Source organism: Drosophila novamexicana, unplaced genomic scaffold (genome assembly GCF_003285875.2).
Source record: "Drosophila novamexicana strain 15010-1031.04,08,12 unplaced genomic scaffold, DnovRS2.1 tig00000462-arrow-pilon, whole genome shotgun sequence".
Classification (NCBI taxonomy): Eukaryota; Metazoa; Arthropoda; class Insecta; order Diptera; family Drosophilidae; genus Drosophila; species Drosophila novamexicana.
This window is the reverse complement of record NW_020824806.1, coordinates 2,587,249-2,605,317: the sequence shown is the minus strand read 5'-3', so window position 1 is coordinate 2,605,317 and position 18,069 is coordinate 2,587,249. Positions and strand designations below refer to the sequence as shown.

At 41.6% G+C, this 18,069-nt stretch overlaps 1 protein-coding gene across 2 annotated transcripts; it reads right to left on the bottom strand.

Moving 5' to 3' along the window:
• Window positions 1–398: 398 nt before the first annotated feature.
• LOC115761138 lies at window positions 399–17,879 on the bottom strand. 2 transcript variants are annotated; one of them, XM_030702798.1, is made up of 8 exons: window positions 17,808–17,879; window positions 17,521–17,592; window positions 3,485–4,061; window positions 3,292–3,425; window positions 3,066–3,197; window positions 2,677–3,007; window positions 940–2,626; window positions 399–875 (listed from the first exon to the last, which is right to left on the bottom strand). In XM_030702798.1, the coding sequence occupies exons 3-8, from the start codon at window positions 4,043–4,045 to the stop codon at window positions 571–573; spliced, it is 3,150 nt and encodes a 1,049-aa protein (XP_030558658.1). In that variant the 5' UTR covers window positions 4,046–4,061; window positions 17,521–17,592; window positions 17,808–17,879; the 3' UTR covers window positions 399–570. The 2 variants fall into 2 exon arrangements, with proteins under 2 accessions (XP_030558658.1, XP_030558659.1); XM_030702799.1 differs by having other exon boundaries at window positions 17,828–17,845.
• Between the last annotated feature and the right edge of the window lie 190 nt (window positions 17,880–18,069).

Here is an 18,069-nt window from a genome sequence, read left to right as displayed (position 1 = left end):
AATCATCCGACATTATGTATTGATCGACACGTACATATGTATGCCAAAAGGATATGAAGAATAATACGAGGAGTCCAATCAGTTTAAAGTCCGTTGCTCCCGAAACGGTTGCTAATTGTTCGCTCGCGTTCTCTGCCCTTTGCCCTTTGCCATCGGTGGCTGCAACCGAATTAAGTACAACAACAACTATTTGCTAGATCGATAGATAGACTGTATATATATGTATGTGGGGGGGGGGGTTATTTCTCAGTATTTTCTTTCAGTTTTTGCTAATACTTTTTCACGCTCCACTTGGGAGCTCTGTGTTTCTGTCAGTGTTGACAAACGGTTAAACTTGACTTGAGTTGGATTTGAAAGTCGAGTTGAACCGTTTATTTGATGAATTATTATTATTACTGTTTGTTGTTCTTGTATTTTGTATTTCATGACCTTTTGCTTGGAATTTCCACGTGTTTAACTATGAATTAACTTATAAATTAAAAAAACAGCGCAACACACTCGACTACCGCGCTCCGCACTCAAACGAAGTCCCCGGAGCTAACTGCTAACTAACTGCTGTGCGGTTGGGACTTAGACCTGATTGATGGGCGCGTATCGGTGCACCTTTGGTTGTTTTGGCTCGTTGCTAGTCGGTTTCACAATATCCTCGGTGAGTTTCTGGTACACGAAGGAGTTCTTCGATGCCAATATGGCCATACGATAGCGTTCGCCGCGCTTGCGCAGAATCATAGCGACCATCTTGGCGAGGCCCAGGAGAATCACTAGCAGGCAGGTGACCACAATAATGGTTGGTATTAAATAGTTGGAGCTGTTGTAGTAAATGCGACCACGCTCAATGATGATCTCCTCCTCATCGCTGTCAATGCCGAGCTTGTCTATAATAAACATTCAGAGATAATTAGAGACAAGAATAGGAAAAGGATAGAAAAAGTTACAAACCTAGCATGAAGGTTTCGTTGGTTTCCTTAGAAATATCCACCTCCTCAACCTTAAGACCCTGATCCTTGATCATGGGCTTCAGTTCGGTTTCGATGTATTTCTTGAAAGCGTTTTCGGTCTTTGTCTTTTCATTCTGCTTGTTGGTCTGCTCATCATCCTCTTCATCGCTGTCGCTATCATCATCGTACTCGCTGTCCTCGTATGCGAAGTCATTGGTTTCTTTTTCCTCGCCGCCATTGTTCAGGTCCTCCTCAGCGCTGTCGGAGTCCTTATCCTTATCTTTGTCTTCAGAGCTAGCCGAGCCCTTCATTATGTTTTGCATGTTGCTCAGCTTGGTCTTATCCAGGACGCTCTTGTCCATAACGCTGAGCAACTGGTTTTCGTCATCGTCCAGTTTCTTCTCGCTCTCCTCTAAGCGCTTCTCCAGATCCTCTTCCTCATCGGTTGATATATTACTGTGCCTGCATACCTCCTGAGCCAGCTGCGCCCAACCGACCTGCGATTCAATTTGAAAGACGGAGGCGAGATCCTCCAGATTGGCCAGCGCTGGCATTTTCTTGGGCATCATTTGTGTGTGCAACGAGACATAGCTGATAAATTGTTGGAAGTCCTCATCGCACTTCAATGGATTATGGGTAATATCCAAAGAGCGCAGGTTCTTAAAGACCTTAACATCAGACTCGGATATCCTCTTGATCGAATTGTTGGACGCATTGAAGGAGCGCAGAGTCTCAAAGAACTTATAGTCGACACCGAACTGTTTGTCGGTGAGCAACGAGGTCAGTTCACAGTCGTTCACGTCAAGAGATCGGAGCTGTCGGAGTGGCATGAAAAGGCGCACAGATAGTTTGGTAATGGGGTTGCCGGCCAGGTTAAGCTTAGTAATCTCGTTGTTTTCAATAAAGAGGAGATCATCAAATTGTGAAATCAGATTGTTGCTCAAGTCCAGGTCAATGAGCTTGGTAAGATTGGCGAACGTTGCCTGGGGCAGATTGTTAATGTTGTTCCAGGCCAGCTTCAGTGTGGTCAAGTGCGGCATTGTCGAGAAGGTCTTGTGTCCCAGAGCGCCAACGGCACAGCTAGAAAGATCCAAATAGTAGACGGTGAAGATGCCGTTCGAGCTAAGGAAACCGTCAGTTGGCAGCTGACTCAATCGGGGATTGTCATTCAGTCGAATAACGTCCAGCTCTGCGTTCTTGAAGAACAGCATGCTGGAGACCTGGTCCAGTTCGTTCATTGACAAGTCAATGTGGCGCAGGGTCTCCAGCGTAAGGAATGAGTCTGGCTGAATTTTGGTGATGCCATTGCCCTTCAGATTCAGATTAGTCAAACCGGGCATTTTGTCAAACATGCTATGATGCACATGAACAATGGAATTGAAGCTCAAGTCCAATTGCTGAAGGTCCTTCACTCCAAAGTGCAAATCGCCAGTGAAAGAATTATACTTCAGATGTAATATCGACAAAGCTGTGCCATTGAAGACGTTGGCTGGAAGTTCCTTCAGCGAATTGTAGGACAAGTCCAGTTCTTCGATGCTGTCAACTGTCTCGAATACATTCTCGGGTATCTTCTGCAAGTTATTCTGGGCCAGGCTTATGTATACTATGTTGGTGAGCTTCGAAAACGCGCTGGGATTCAACTCCATTAGATTGTTGCGCGAAAGGTCCAGCTCCTCGATGCTGGAAGACTAAAGGGAGAATTTTAATGCAATCGATTTCTAGAGTTTGTACAACCTACCTTTATCAGGTAATGGAGAGTGGACATAACGCTCAGATCGTTTCCGGAGATGGTCAGCATGCGCAGCTTCTTGTTCTGGGCAAATGTGTCCGGATTAATAATTGCCACCCCAACATCAGTCATATTGACGGCATAAAGCTCATCCAAGCCATGGAAAGCCTCCGGGTGCATGTATTCGATGGTGCAATTGGCGATCTTGATAGAGGCAACATACTTCAAGCCCAGCTGCAGGAAAAACTTGGGGCCCAGCAAGATTGGGTATTTGGGACCCACATTAGTAACCACCAAATCGGTGATATCCGAGCCGAACTTTTGCGTGCCAGGGTCCAATCTAACAAATAGCACAGACTTAATCGACTAGCTTGGTTGCTTGGAATGGGTCTACAAACCTGCTGCAGGTGGCCACCAGGTAGCTGTTGATGTTATGCGAGCAGGTGCAGTACCTGGGGCACGGTACATTCTCGCTAAAGACGACCTGCTCCTCATCCGTCAGCTTGTCCGTCTCGTCGTCAAAGTCGGAGCTAGAAGTTGTCAAAAATGAGTGCAAGTTAATTATTTGAAGTAACAACTTTGAATGGACAAGGCCGAAAAATTCCAGCTATGACTCTGACTTACTCATCATCATCATCATCCTCGTCGTCATCATCATCATCATCATCATCTTCATCAACCCCAATATCGTCCTGATTTACAGAGGCTGAGTCGCTATCAATTTTATTGTCATTAACATCATCCTCGCTGATCTTGGCCTGCGAGCGTATTTAATGGGTTAGAGTTTCCACAAACTGAACAAGAGATTACGACTTACCTTGGAGGAGGTGCTTTCCTCAATGGGATGCAGCTTGGGCGTGCTCGTCTTACTGGGCTTGGCCTTTTTGGGGCGCACGCTGGTCGTATCCTTGACATCGTCGTCGTCTTGCTCGGACTCGGAGCTGTCGTAGTTGTACATATCATAATCGTAATTCTCATCATACTCGTAGTTCTCGTCGGTGCTGTTCTTGCTGCTCGTGGCATTCTCCGGCTTTAGACGGTCCGGCAGCATTTTGTTGAAGCGCGGATCCTCAGCGAGGGCAACACTGTGCTTGGCTGCCTCCACCAGATCGTTCAATGTCTCATCGCTGACCGGCAGCCTTGAGGCCAAGCTCTCTGACTTCTTTGCCCTTGTTGTTGTCGTATCGACGGGCAGCTCCTTCACCTTGGGCGTGGAAATTTTGATGCCTACCTTTTTAGCATCGAGCTCCTCGTCGGAAAAGATTTCATTGCTCAGCGGCTCATCGGGCACTGTCCTGGCGGCCTTGATCGAGTGGCTCACATGCAGCACAGCCAGGGAGATGGCCAGCAGCAACACCAGTCTTGACTGGCGACCCATCTTTAATGTTAACTTACTGAAACGGAACAGAAAACAAAGACTTGGCTATGATGATATCAGACACAATATAATCTGCTTCCTTATGTCAACTTTTAAACCCTTGAGACTTCCCCTGGGTCCACATAAAATACCCACGGAACTGTTCATTGCTATACCGAGAATGCTAGTGATATCAAAGCTTATCTTATCTCAGTAGATAAAAGAAAAAACGTTTATTCAAAAAAAAACAACACGAATAAAGAGTACGATATGAATTGCCCTGGCGCACACTCACTTGGAGTGTAGAAGAGACCTCCACATAGGAGAGGTTTGTCCTGACTGAATGACTGACTGTTCGGTTGATTTTTTTACCGAGTGTCTGACTGAATGATTCAAGCATGCGGAAATTCGCGACATAGATATCTTCTGTGTCACAGAAAGCGCAGCATTTTAAAATTCCACTCGAAAGGGTGGAAGATTAGCGGAAGACAATTGTTTGGCATTTTTTGCTTACCAACTTGAAACTTATTCAAAGATCTTCGGGAGCCACCCATTCAACCATACCTTCTGGCTGAGAATCAAAGGTTTTATGAGCGAAGTTTCGGGTTCAAACTCGTTATATTTTGTTTAATTCAGTATCCGGCTATTGGAAGGCTGCTGACGTGCTTGGATTGTCGTGAAAGACAACACTAAAGTGGGCACTTGGTAAGTATTCTGTTGATACACTCAATTAGCGCGTCTCGATGCGAGCAGTTGATGTCATTATATGCAAATGCGAATGCTAAACTCATTGGCACATACGCTTTGGCTCGATCCTGGGACGCCAATAGAGAGGGATGGGGGCAGTTTTTACTCAAAGCGATAGCTGTTTTTGGGAACTGTTTGCTTATCAGTTACGTGCTGTTGATAAACAACGCAATGAATCTCTCGATATTTTCGATTTGTTAGTCAGAATTTGGCAAAATTTAACAAATTTCTGATTTGGCAAACAATTACTTTCCTTTTGCGCTGGCAAACCCGGTACTTTCCGCTCTGACTCGCTGAAATATCGCTTGCCAATGCAAATATACATGTTATTTTAAGCAATACTGGGGACTTTATCTGTACGACAACATTTGGAACAGGTATTGGAGAATGCAAAAATTCGCTTAAAAACATTTGAATTTAGTTTAATTTAAATAAATACCATACACAAACAATTTCCTGCAATAAGTAATTGAAGCTGAATGCAGATCAAGAGTATTGTTTGTCGAGTAGTCACCTTTAAAAGCAAAACTTGTTTGTTTGTATTTCCTGTTTTTTCCAATAATAGTGCACTTCATTTAAGACTTAATCAGAAGTGATAAGTTATCTACTTTCAAGTGCTGTCAAAGGGCAACAGCATATGCATTATTGATTGCCAGTTCTCGAGACGTGATTTTACACTAACACAAATGGGTTCACTATATCGTAAAATAATATCCATTAAATAAAAAGCAAATATTCTTTACGGGAACAAACTTTTGTTTGCGTGCATAATAATTAACGTCTATTGAGAAACTCGTGTTTGATTTCTAGCTTCTCATGTGGCAAAAGGCGCCTGGCGAGGCAGACCACAGCCATAAACATATGAATAAATATGCATAAATATTGTCCCAAGTGACATTTGTACATGTTTGTATATAAGTCCGGCCAAGTGGAGATCGTGTTTTGTGCGGCGAGCAATCCGAACCCAATTCCCAATGGACTCGGCTCGACTTGCATTGGTTTTTTTCGAACAAACCAAATAATTATCCGTATATAAACCGAAGTCGGGCAATGTGGTAAACAAAAAGCGCTTAAGTTCAATTTGTTGTTCAGTAGGGCAGATACAGATACATACAAACACACATACACACACACACACACACAAAGCTAGAATTTTTTGCAAATGCAAATGCGCAGTTAAATTATTTGCGGCGCCAATGGCAAGAGCGAAAAAAAAATGGCATTTATCTATAATGAATGACCATATCGAGTGGCTATACTATATGGATACCCACACGGCATGTAAGTCGTTTAATTAGACGTACGTATACACACACACACACACACACACACACACAGCTCGCCGTGGCAGTAGATGTTGAGATACTTATCGATTGTATCCATTAAATCGCTTTTGTCTGCCACAATTTGCGTGGGTGTCAACTCGACTGCGACTGCTTGCAACGCCCGAACGGCTGCGACTTTCACATACATAAACAAATGCGTGTGTGCAGTCACAGATACAGTTACAGTTGCAGATAAAGATACAGATACAGATACAGATACAGATGCAGATACAGATACATATGCATAAGCCAAGGTGGCCAGGCCGAGCTGCTGGCTCAGTTTTCCCCGAGGGAAAACTCAGCTCTGTGGACCGGCATGGCAGTAAACGTGTTTAGGTTTTTAGGTCCAAGGCGGGCGGGCCTATTGCCTATTGCCAGCTTTTCGTCGAGTCACGAAGCTCGCTTTGAACTCCATTCGGCTGTGCCAGCAACTGCGTCTGCGTCCGCGTATCTGGACTGGGTTTCAATGGAGGAGTTGCCGTTTGTTGGTGATCTGAGGCGCCGTACACGTCGACACGATACCATAATTAATTCCATTTGCTATTGCAATGAAGCTGAAGTTTGTGTGTGTTCAAGTTTAGAAAATATGTTAAAACCGGTACGGGCACTGGCCATACTTGTACGTGTATGCAAATCAGCTACGAGTCGGAAATCATGAGTCAACCAATTCATCATCATATGTTTTTCTGTATATCGATTGAACTAAATTGTATCTGGATACATCTGCGCCAACTGTCAACCTTATACTAGCTTCATTCAAGCTCTGCCATTATCTGTCTCAGAAAGTTCTCAACAACTGTTTTTTATTTTTTTTTTTGCTCCCTGTTTACTTTCGACGTACGTCGCATTTGTTGACTTTCGCATTATATGGATGGATGATATGCATAAACAGATCCGAGTGGATTTTTGTGTTGTGCATATCATTAACTTGGGGCTGATATACATTCCTAACTTCAAGCCGGTTAATATTTATTTAATAGGCAAACACACCTCAGGGACGGAAGTCAACAGCTTACGTAAAACAATACAAAGGTAACCAAACAAGGTTTTAATTTTAACTTTCTTTCTATTCAAGAATTTAGATATATGTATAACCCACAGATATGGCTAAAAATTCCCAACTTGTATTTCCTGAACAGAAAATTTTTCGCATTAAGTAAATGATTATTGCTCATAACCAATTTGGTATTCCACACGAGTATGGTTTATAAACAAGCTTACATGAACATTCCTATGGAAACAACACGTACTTTTCTAGCTTAAAAGTTGCTCGAATACCTTAAAAGTTAGTCCCAGTTCCATTATAACATTAGATATATATTTTCACCATAAATCGCAAACAATAAGACCCAAATACACCAATCTTAATATATTGGTTCTCGAATAGTTTCTTTTTTTGGAAAAGAGTTCATTTTTGGTATCTATTCACTTTTCTATGCCATTCTTGAGCCCTGCAAATATCATTGAGATTGCACTATAAATTTCCTATATTTCCTGTACATATAAACAAGGTAAGAAGAAGCTCAGCCGCTGCGTTCTTGTGTGGCCTATAAAACAGTTATTTAGTCGATTAGTTTAGTTGGGGGCCAAAACACAGCTTGAACTATATAAACGATATTTGTGTAAAGCTCGAACCCGGAAACCATGGATCACAGTTACGATTTAAAATATGGCCAAAAGTATCGTATGTCAAAAAATTGTTGACAAAACTGCGTTTTGTTGGTAAAGAAAAAGAATCAAATGTGCATTTCGACGGGTTCGAATTTATGTAGTTATTTATTTATTATCAAACGATACCCAACTTGGGTTTTGTCAACACGAGCGCGGTCGAACGATCGGTTTGACCGATAGACTTTTCCCATGTGGCTACGGCTCCAGCTGGCACACCCGCATTCGTCTGGCCCCCTCAAGAGCAACAGCCGCAGTTTCATGTTACAAACAACGCCGGAGACAATAACAAAATGTCATCTGGCGGCGACTGCATGTGGAGCAGCACCAGCTGGTGTCTGCCCCATGAAAGTTATCAAAGTCATTTTGGGCGCAGTCGATTCGAAATTGGGTGTGCCATGCTATGATAAATAGTATATATTTACAACAAAATTCTAATAGCAACTCTGTACGAGAGATCGGCGATCGGCGATCTGCGCATGCGTCACAAGGTCTCTCGACGAGTCGCGGCGACACCATTGACCGTTTAGTGAGGGTAGCCTAGGTAGTTTCGCCTTGACAGTGGCTTAAGATTTCAAATTATGAACCCAAAAATTCAATCGAAATACACACACACACTCAGACACTCAGACAATGTATGTGCGTGGGTGCTTTGTGTGTAGACTCGATTGAGTTGTCTCGTTAAAAATAGCCAGGGTATTCGAGGTATTCGCTTTTGAACAGGAAGTGAAATGAGAGCCCAGTCACCTTCTGAGCATGTGTTCGTGTATTTTGTGTACCCGGTAAACAGCAGGTAGACGCAAAGGACAATCTGTTGTTCCTTTGGAAGAGAACAAAATGAAAGAAACAAAAAAACTGCAGCGGAAGTAATTCCGCAATGTTGTCAATGTAATGCGTACATGTCAGGCAAAATAATATGCAATCTTTCTAAGTTAAATCTTAATTGAAAATCTGTCCATTAAGTAAGACGAAATGAGTGTGTTTTGCTGTTTTTACGTTTCAGCGTCTTGATTACAGGTTTTTGGCGCACCTTGATCACGACCTAATCCCGTTTATTGACACTTCATTAACAGCCCCTGGCAGCGTGATATGTTTTATAATTTGTTATTAAGCTGCCAGAATAAAAGCAAAAGCCGCAACAAATCCAGCTCTACATATAGACAATCTCTATCATTTGTAGCTGCAATTACAATTGAATATTTGGGAAGCAAGCTGAACGACTTTTAAATATTAACGGGTTACGAACCGGTTCCGTTTCATGAAACGAACCGGAACGTGAACCCAAACTGAAACACTTTTAACATACATTCAATAACTATTGAGAAACAATGAACTCCAAAGCATAAATAGCTGGTGCTTGGATTTATCCAACCATATTTTGCAGCTGCTAATTATGCGTAGAGCTCAAATATAGCCCACGATTTCTGTATGAAAATATATAAGACTTGCCATACTTTCAGTAGAATGGGCAATTCTAAATAAGATAGATACAATTGATGTTTTATATAAAACTAAAAGAAGAATTGAAGGATGAAACTAGATACAAAAACTACATACATAAAGCTCTGGCTCACGAACCGAACCTCAAGTCAATGAGTTGTTTTAAGCCCCGAACCGAACCAGCGACATTTTTTTGTTTTCCAGCCCTGATGCATGTATACAGATAATTCCAACTACTCGTCATAATTTCTGCGACGTTAAGTTTTGTGCTAAAAATGTTTTATATGAGAGTTGCAGAAGCGTAAGACGACAACAAGCTCGTACAATGGAAAAATTGCTCAAGGCGTGCACATAAAAAATGCCGACATTTGACCACACACATGAGCACACACACACACACACACACACACAAATACACACACAACCAGAGACACACAGAGTCCACACAAAAAAGATAAAAAAGAAGGGGGAAACTGTTGAACAGCCGCCGCCGCAGCAACAAAGCGGCTTAAAGAGATGGCCAGACTGGTTTTCGGCTGGAAATTGCGACTCGGAGCAACAGAGCTGACCGCGGTAGCCCGAAGTCAACTCTCGAGCAGCTGCTGTCGAAGCCAAAAACGTCACAGACCTTCCAAGCCAGCGTCAAAGTCCGAGTTCGAGTACGAGTTCGAGTCCGAGTCCGAGTCAAGCTATAAGCCAGACCCAGAACAGGCCCGACAGATGATATTTCGAGTTTTTTGAATTCTTGCTAAAAACAATTTCAATTTACTTTGCAAATAGCGCACCGCCGAAAAAAGGCATATTTCAGTCACAGTTAAAGCGAAACTACACTGCCCGATAGTAAGTCATCTACCCCGCAATGGAGACATTACTGCCGGCTGCCACTGTGCCCATTGATGCTCATGATTAGCAGTCATGTGCTGAATTTAAAAAGTGCCATAAAAAACTGCCTCGAAATGGGATTTCTTTGATTTCGTTCACACAGCAATGTGCTAAGCAAGGCTAATGAAGAGGAATAAGAATATTCATTTAATATAATATATTTTATTTGGTAGTAAGAACACGTGCTTGCCGCCAGCTTGTTAACAACTATAATAAACTCTTGACAGAATCTTGATTTTTCAGTTTATCTGATAAATATAATAATATATATAAGTATATATTCGAACAAATTTTGCCAGCCAAAGTAACTCAAATCTAACTTTGCGCAAATCCAAACAGTTTTCTTTTCTTTGTTCGAGAATATTTTTTTAAATTTAAAAAACTCGAAGTTTAGCTAAAATAAAAGTATTTAATTATAAAAAATTATTTAATATTTTATATAATGAAGAGTACGAGAAAATTCGAATAGCTTAAAATTCCACTTATTTAACAATTTATTTTTGCTTTTATTATTTTGTATTTAACTACGTTCTGAGAACATTAAGAAATGCAATTAATTGCGCAATCTGTTACATACAATATTTATAATAATTAAGAAATACGTGAATTCTTTAATATTTAATTCGCAAACATTCCTGGCTACAAGAAACGCGAAAGCTTTAGGTTTTTGCGTGGATAATCGATTTGGCAGTGCTTGAATAATAAATTCTGGCCCTTAATTTGGGTCAACCAAATTGTATTTATGAAGCGCATTTTTGTTTTTTTTTTTTGGTTCCTGAGAAATTGGGGTCAAAATGTGTGGGTAAAAATCATGTTATGCTCGCAAGTCGTGAGATTTCGAAATTTATGCAATTAATCAGGATTAAAAGGTGAGCTGGAAGCGTGCACTTTACAGAGAGATTGCATATTTGCTGACAAAGCATTCTGCGTAGATATCAACGAGAGCACATTGTCAAGTACAGAAATATATGTATGTATGGATGTATGTACGTATGTATGTATGTATGTATGTACATCACGGGCAGCTGTCAACGAAGGGGCTTTGCTTATCGTTGAATGATCCCGCGCTGAAAGTCCCTGGCCTGGTAGACAATACTTTATGGTAGACGACGGCACATGTGATTAATCGAGCTTAAAATTTCAATTGCCCAGCATTTTCTGCTACAACATTTTGTGCTGATAAAATGTTATCTGAGTTGAGAAAGGGTTGGAGCGAGCTGCCGTGCTGCCGAGCTGCCCGCCGGCCATTGGTCAGCTCAGGTATACCATATTTCTTGTTTCTCATTTCATTTGCTGCTTGTATTTATCAGGAAAGTTATTACAAGATTGTTAAGTGATTTTCGTAAGATATTTCGAAAGCTTAATGCACAATTTATGCTCTGTTTCCTTGCCCTGGGCCTTAATTGATGCCAAGACAAGTCTCTCATTACGGAGGCATATGCATATTTGCCATATTAAGCGGGCACATGATTGTGCTTTGTTTTAATTTTAACAATATGCATATATATATATATATAGTAATACATGCACCGATTATTGGCAGGAAACGGCGCATAAATTAAGTTACTAAAAACCCAAAACCGGCTGCCAGTTCCTTAACCGCGCACGCGTGTACTTGAAAAAACTTGGCATTCAGTAGAGATGACCCCAGTCCAGACTGGATCATGCGACATTAGGAGCAAAAATAGTTTTTATTGTGCGCTAAAAAAAAAAAACATATTTTTCCACACCCAAGTGTGACTTTTGGGCCGAGCTTTGACGATAATGTGACACACATTCAACTTTGCACCCAGGCCCAAACCCAGACCCAGACCCAGGCGCAATACTAGGTTTTCCCATGCCTATGAAAATGAAGCGATTATATTGTTGCCTTTGTTTGGGACCTTTGCGAAAACAAAGCTAACTTTTGCTAGATATGTGGACAGACAGACTCGAGTGGTGCCTGTCAGCACGTAGTTGCTGTAAGATTGCAGGGGCTTTGGCGGAGTTGAGTTCATGAGACTGTCAACGTGCTAATACTCGCAATGCACTCAATATATTTATGAGTATTGACGTCGCAAATATTAAAATGTTATACCAATTGACTAGCATTAACTTTTTGCCTGTCAAATTGCAGCCATTATCAGCGTGCGGTCTTGAAATTCAAATGCCTTACTCCAGCGCGCAGTACGTGGACCTCGCCCTTACTTCGAGGCTTGCCATATTAGCATTGGCATGCTGTGAAGTTGAATGCCGAACAAGTCGAAACTGAAATTCGTCGATCTCTGAATTAATTAAGTGCAGAAATGGAATCTGAAATGTCATTTCTGTAGCTGCCAGCGCAGGCGTGCGCCACAGCCCAGCCAGAGAACCACAATCAGAGTCGGAGCCATGCTTAAAGCCAACACTGTCGCTGGCCACGTCCACATTCCTCGCAACCAACCGCACGTAGCTGTTGCCGGTATCCAAAGCGGACAAATCGACAGACGGCTAGCGGTGCACGTAACCACACAAATATACACGCCGCACCGCCCCGCCCCGCCGCCTTTTACACTGACTCATTTAGGGGCCCACCACGGCAAGTCTCTGCGTCTGGATCTGAGTTCGGCAAATCAAAATCGTTGCATTTCATTAGCCATCCAGCAATCCAGACCAGCCCAGCCCAGACAAGACCAGGCCAGACCAGGCCAGGCCAGACCAGGCCAGACCAAGCCATATGCCAGGCCGTTTCACAGACGCCTCTGTTTTGGCCGCAAGAGCAGACCTGGCTGTGTTTGGCTTAATACGTAATTTATGATTGCGACTAATATGTGTAAATAAAATATATATTAGCTTATGCATTTGTCATGATCTCGACTGTGAAAGTATTTACATAAATACCTATGCGATGTGACATGTCAATTTGAAAGAGAAAAAAAATGTGTTTTATTTAAATATATGCAAATCGTATGAAGCAGACCAGCCGCATCTGATCACACAATTCCAACCAACCTATATATTTTTAAAGAGAAATTAAATGAACTTAGGATTTATATCAGATAGAGTTTGTTCAAGCAGCATAGTCAAGTTCATAGTATTTCAAAATATGTTGAAAGAACAGAAAAGATTTCTATATAATAGATTTTATAATAATAGAATAGTCCGATGTAGACACGATTTTTCTAATATGTCAGCGAAGTAAGGCTCGGAACCTTGATATCTTGAAGAGCAAATACCTTGTCAGAACAGATCTTATATTTAAGCCGATCGTTTCTATGTCAGCTATATGATATAGAACCTAGCCAAAGTTTCGTGATAATAGCTGTAAGACTGCGGCTCTATATAGACGCTGTTATATCTCCTTAATGTTGAGACTGATCAGGCATTTATCTATATATGCATAAAGCTTATAAAATACCCTCTACAAGTGCATACAAATAGGGTACACCAGCCAAGAAATTTGTATGTATTTGGCCTAAGCAAATGGTTGGCCAGTGAAAGTCAAGATCCGCTGCAATAGAAATTCAATTATGGCGACACCGAAATGCACCTCCAAGTATGTTAACAAATGCCTCGGCACGTCGCCACGGAGTTTGTCACTTGCCTTGATCTGATCCGAGGGCAGCGAGGTGGAGAATGGCACGAGTCCAAGAGTCTGAGACCGTTGCAGAAACTGATTAATTATTTGCCATCGATTAATCTCGCAGTCAGGCTTGATTGATTCAACTCAGGGTTAAGGTAAATGTCACAGTAAAATGCGTTCTCGAGTACTCTGCCAGTCTGAGTCACGCTCAATTAAACAAAAAACATATACGCCTAAGCATACCCTACCTTAGCCACATTCATGTACGTATTGTCTTGTATCGGGAAAGTGCATTTGGCTCTGACTTACTCCACGCTCTGTTTGGGACTGGCAGCGACTCCGGTTGGCTTTGGGCATTTTGGCAATATGACATCACTTGCCAAATACTCGAAAATCACTTAAAATAATAATAATTCGTTATTTAAAGAATCGCAATTTTGGCATGACAGTCATGCGCCGATTTTCTAACTAGGCAACAGCCATAAACAAATTAGCGAACTAGATGCGCTTGGCTGCCGCTCGACTATGAGGTACCCTATAAAAACATATTGCTGAAGTTATACGATATAAATAAATCCAAGCTGATTATATATATATAGACATTTTTTTTTCTCAATTCAATTCATGCTCAATTTGCATATATTCGTCTTAGCGAATTGTCGTGATCTGTTTACGAATATATTTATATATATGTTTAGGTTCTCCAGATAAGACATTTTAAAGCTCTTTAAAAAACGGCAAGTATGTTAATTTAATGGCCGCAAAGATGTGACAAGCAGGCAGTAACTGGTCGGTGCAGGGTGTATATATGTGTATATAGATATATTTAGATATATATATTTAGATGTATAGGTGTAGTTGGCATTACGCATACGCCGCATGTGCCGACACTTAAGTTTCTGTTTTTTGAATGCGAATACAACTAACCGAGTTTGCCCACACACAAGCTGCGCCAGTTGCCAGTTGCCAGTTGGCAATTGTTATTGTTGTTGTAATTGCTGTTGTTACTGCCAGCTCGTTGAACAACATTTAATTTAGCCAAATGTTTGTCTGGCACTTTGACGAATTCGTTAAGCTGCTCATAAAGTTTAAGCCCAGAGAGTGCTCACAGATTTGCCCTCCTCCCAAGCGCAGTTCAACTAGCCGAGCCAGCAACAATGTTTGCAGCCAGCTTCTTTATGAGCCGTTCGGCCCAGAGCACAGCCCGGGCATCTAGTCAAGAGCCGCAGCAATCGTGTGCCCAGAGATCGGAGGAGCTACCGTTTCGTGCTGGCAGCCCCGAGCCGAGTGCTCTGACCTCAATTAGCCCGCCACACGAAACGCCGTCGGAGCTGCTGTCAGTTGTACTCTATTCGTTTATGTTAGCACTATCTTATTTTTTTTTATCTGTGGGCCGGCTTATGGAACATATCGCGATAAGATAATGTCGCCACTAGCCCCGGCGACACACAGCCACATGATGGAAAGGTCTCAGTACTGATGCAGCTTGACACGAAAAAGCAAGTAAAGAGTGCTCTAGTCGGGAGTGCACGACTAGCAGATACCCTGGGTACAGAGCCAAGCTATAGCTCCTTCAGTATCAGGTGGAGTTTGAGTTTGTTATAATCTTCGATTTATGCTTCAAAATACAGTCTCGATATTTATATATATTCTGAGAAGTATGGGAAGAGATGTCAAATAAATAATCATAAACAATTTCTATGTACAGTTAGGGAGAATATATATCTGAAATTTCAAGTCGAGATCGATGAGTTCATATTGAGCTACAGGCGGATAGACGTACAGTTGGACATGGCTAAAGCGACTCGGAGAACAGAAGAGGTTTCCTTCTGTCAGCCAAATACATTTGCAGGCATATTTTAGGCACTTTTAACCAATTTTTAAATTTCATTCAACATTTGGCTAAAGTGTTTGGGAATCATTTTTGGCAACTTTTCGAACTGGCGCCTTTAGCGAGGACTTGCTGTTCCCAGCTAATTGACTTGTGTGCGAATCAATTTGCATACAAAACACTCGTTTTTTTTCATGGAATTGCAACACACCTAGTTTTCAGTCAATGTTTGCCTACCTAACGTAATCATGTCGCACCTCCCAAGTGTCCAAACGGGGTATTTATGTGTGTGTAGGTATAGGCACATAAATTCATATCTCTTAACGTTATATATTACCCATTAGTTTACGAGCATGTACAAAAGTAATATGTGCTTGTGTTCGTTTATTATATTTCACTCAGCCACGAAATTGATAAGAAATTCTAGACGTGAATCTAAATGTATATTTGTAAAGAAGAAAAATAAAATAACAAATAATAATAAACACTTGTTTGAAAACTTGTTTGGAATTATTGATGTACATAGCTCGTGATTTTGTGATTGGTGTCGCCACAGCGCATAGCCGGGTAATATTTTCGATAGCTAACCATTAAGCCCAACTGAATTTATTCACATTCCTTTTATTGACGTGCATTCCCGCACAACATCGAAGAAAGCTCCAGCACCAGCTGTCTCCGATAAGTTCGCACCTATAAGATAGATAGCATTCCGCGGTTGATAATGTCACAGCTGCAGCTGCCGTTTCCCGGTGAATGTCAGCGAAATGCTAAAACCTATCTTGAATTGGGTTCAGGGCGTCTCGGGTCTCGTGTCTCGGGTCTCGGGTCTCGAGTGTCGGGTCTTACGATTTTACTGGACTTAACATCGCTGCTGCCTCGGCTTGCAGCGAGTTAAGTTTTATATGAAGGTGACTTCTTTTCGAATGCATTACCGGTTTTTTTCCCGCTCCCGCTCGCTGCACCCCTTTCCCAACCAAACACCAGTACTCTGAAGGAAAAGAGTAATGGAATATGCATGCACACACACACACACAGACACACAGGCACATACACAGGTGTAATCTACCTTTACATACCCTAGCAGCGGCTAAAACAGCTTTGACATGAAGCAGACAAAAGCTGTCCAGAAAATAACTAAGTCTACTTTTATTATTATATAAAATGCTTTTTTTTTGTAAAACCCTTCATTTAATATTATATCGTATTAAAATAATATTAAAATATATTTTTTCTAGTAGTTTTTTGACAATATTAAAACCAAATTTTTTTGTTGAGTGTATAACGACTTCGTATACTTGCAAAAACCTTTTCATTTCTCTTGCTATTCGGCACATTTGTTGTTTGGAAAATGTTTGTCCATCTATATGTCCACTACAGTGTCATATATATTGTAAGTGTGTGCAAGTAAGTGCATATCTTTGCGGTTACAGTTGGGCTGTCTTTTTGTCTGTCTGTGTCTGATAAAGCTGCCAAATTGCCGGAGGGAGAACTGGGCCAGTGCTGGCTCAGTAGTAAAACGGCAAATGTTTAGATAATGCCGACTTAAGTTGAAAAATTTATATGTCATTAATACATACACAGTACACACACACACACACACACACACTGCTGCAGCTGCTGGCTCTGAGTGCATGTGTGTGTGTGTGTGTTTTGGTATGTTTTAGATATGGCACTGCACAGCCAAAGGCAACAGCGGGCAGGTAATGAAGCCACAGGTAGGTAGACGACAAGCAACTCCACACCCATACTCTCGCATGCACACACACACACACGCACACGCGCGCACTCACACACAAGCAAGCGCGCGTACAAGCAAGAGCGACTCGTACTTGGCAAGCACGTGCGGTAGAGCGAGTAAACTCTTGTTGTCTGATCTCTGATCGCTTGTTGTTGCTTTCGCACTCGTGCTGCGTTTGTCTACTCGCAAATGACGAAATCTCATCCCTCATTTCCATTCAAATTCAATGTCTATGGCTCTGGCTCTGGCTCTGGCTGAAACTGCACTTGAGCTGCCACCAAATTTTGCATCTGAGTAAATTTGCATATTTAGAGCTACACTTACCGTGTTTTTGGGGGCTGCGTTAAATACGTTGCTCTCGAATGAAGCGAAGTAATCCAAATTGTAATATGATCGCTAAAATAAACACACAAACGTTATCCAAAACGAAGCAAAACACACAAACTTAATCTGAAGGTTTTGTCTACCACTGCAGTTGTTATTTCGTGAATTTTTTTTTAATATAATTTATATTTTGTCACGTTTTCAAAAATCAGTTTAGCTATGTGGTTAATTTAAACTATATATTGGCATTTTATTAGTTAAGTGAAGCCGTTGGCTCCCTATGTTACCGATATATCGTGTGCGGTACCGTTGCTCTCGTAACGAATGCGTTTTAACACCTGTTGAAGTTCAAACTCGACTGATCGTTGGGCCGTTGAAGTTCAATATTCAACAGATACAAAAGTATCTGCTGTTATCGCTCTGCGCTGTTATGCTACTGTAAAATGTGTCGATGACACTACAAGCTATCGATATTTGAATTATGCCTAATCATTTGCGCCATCTTCTGGGCATTCTTTAGGCCTTTGAATTGCTTATGCTAAAGCTCAC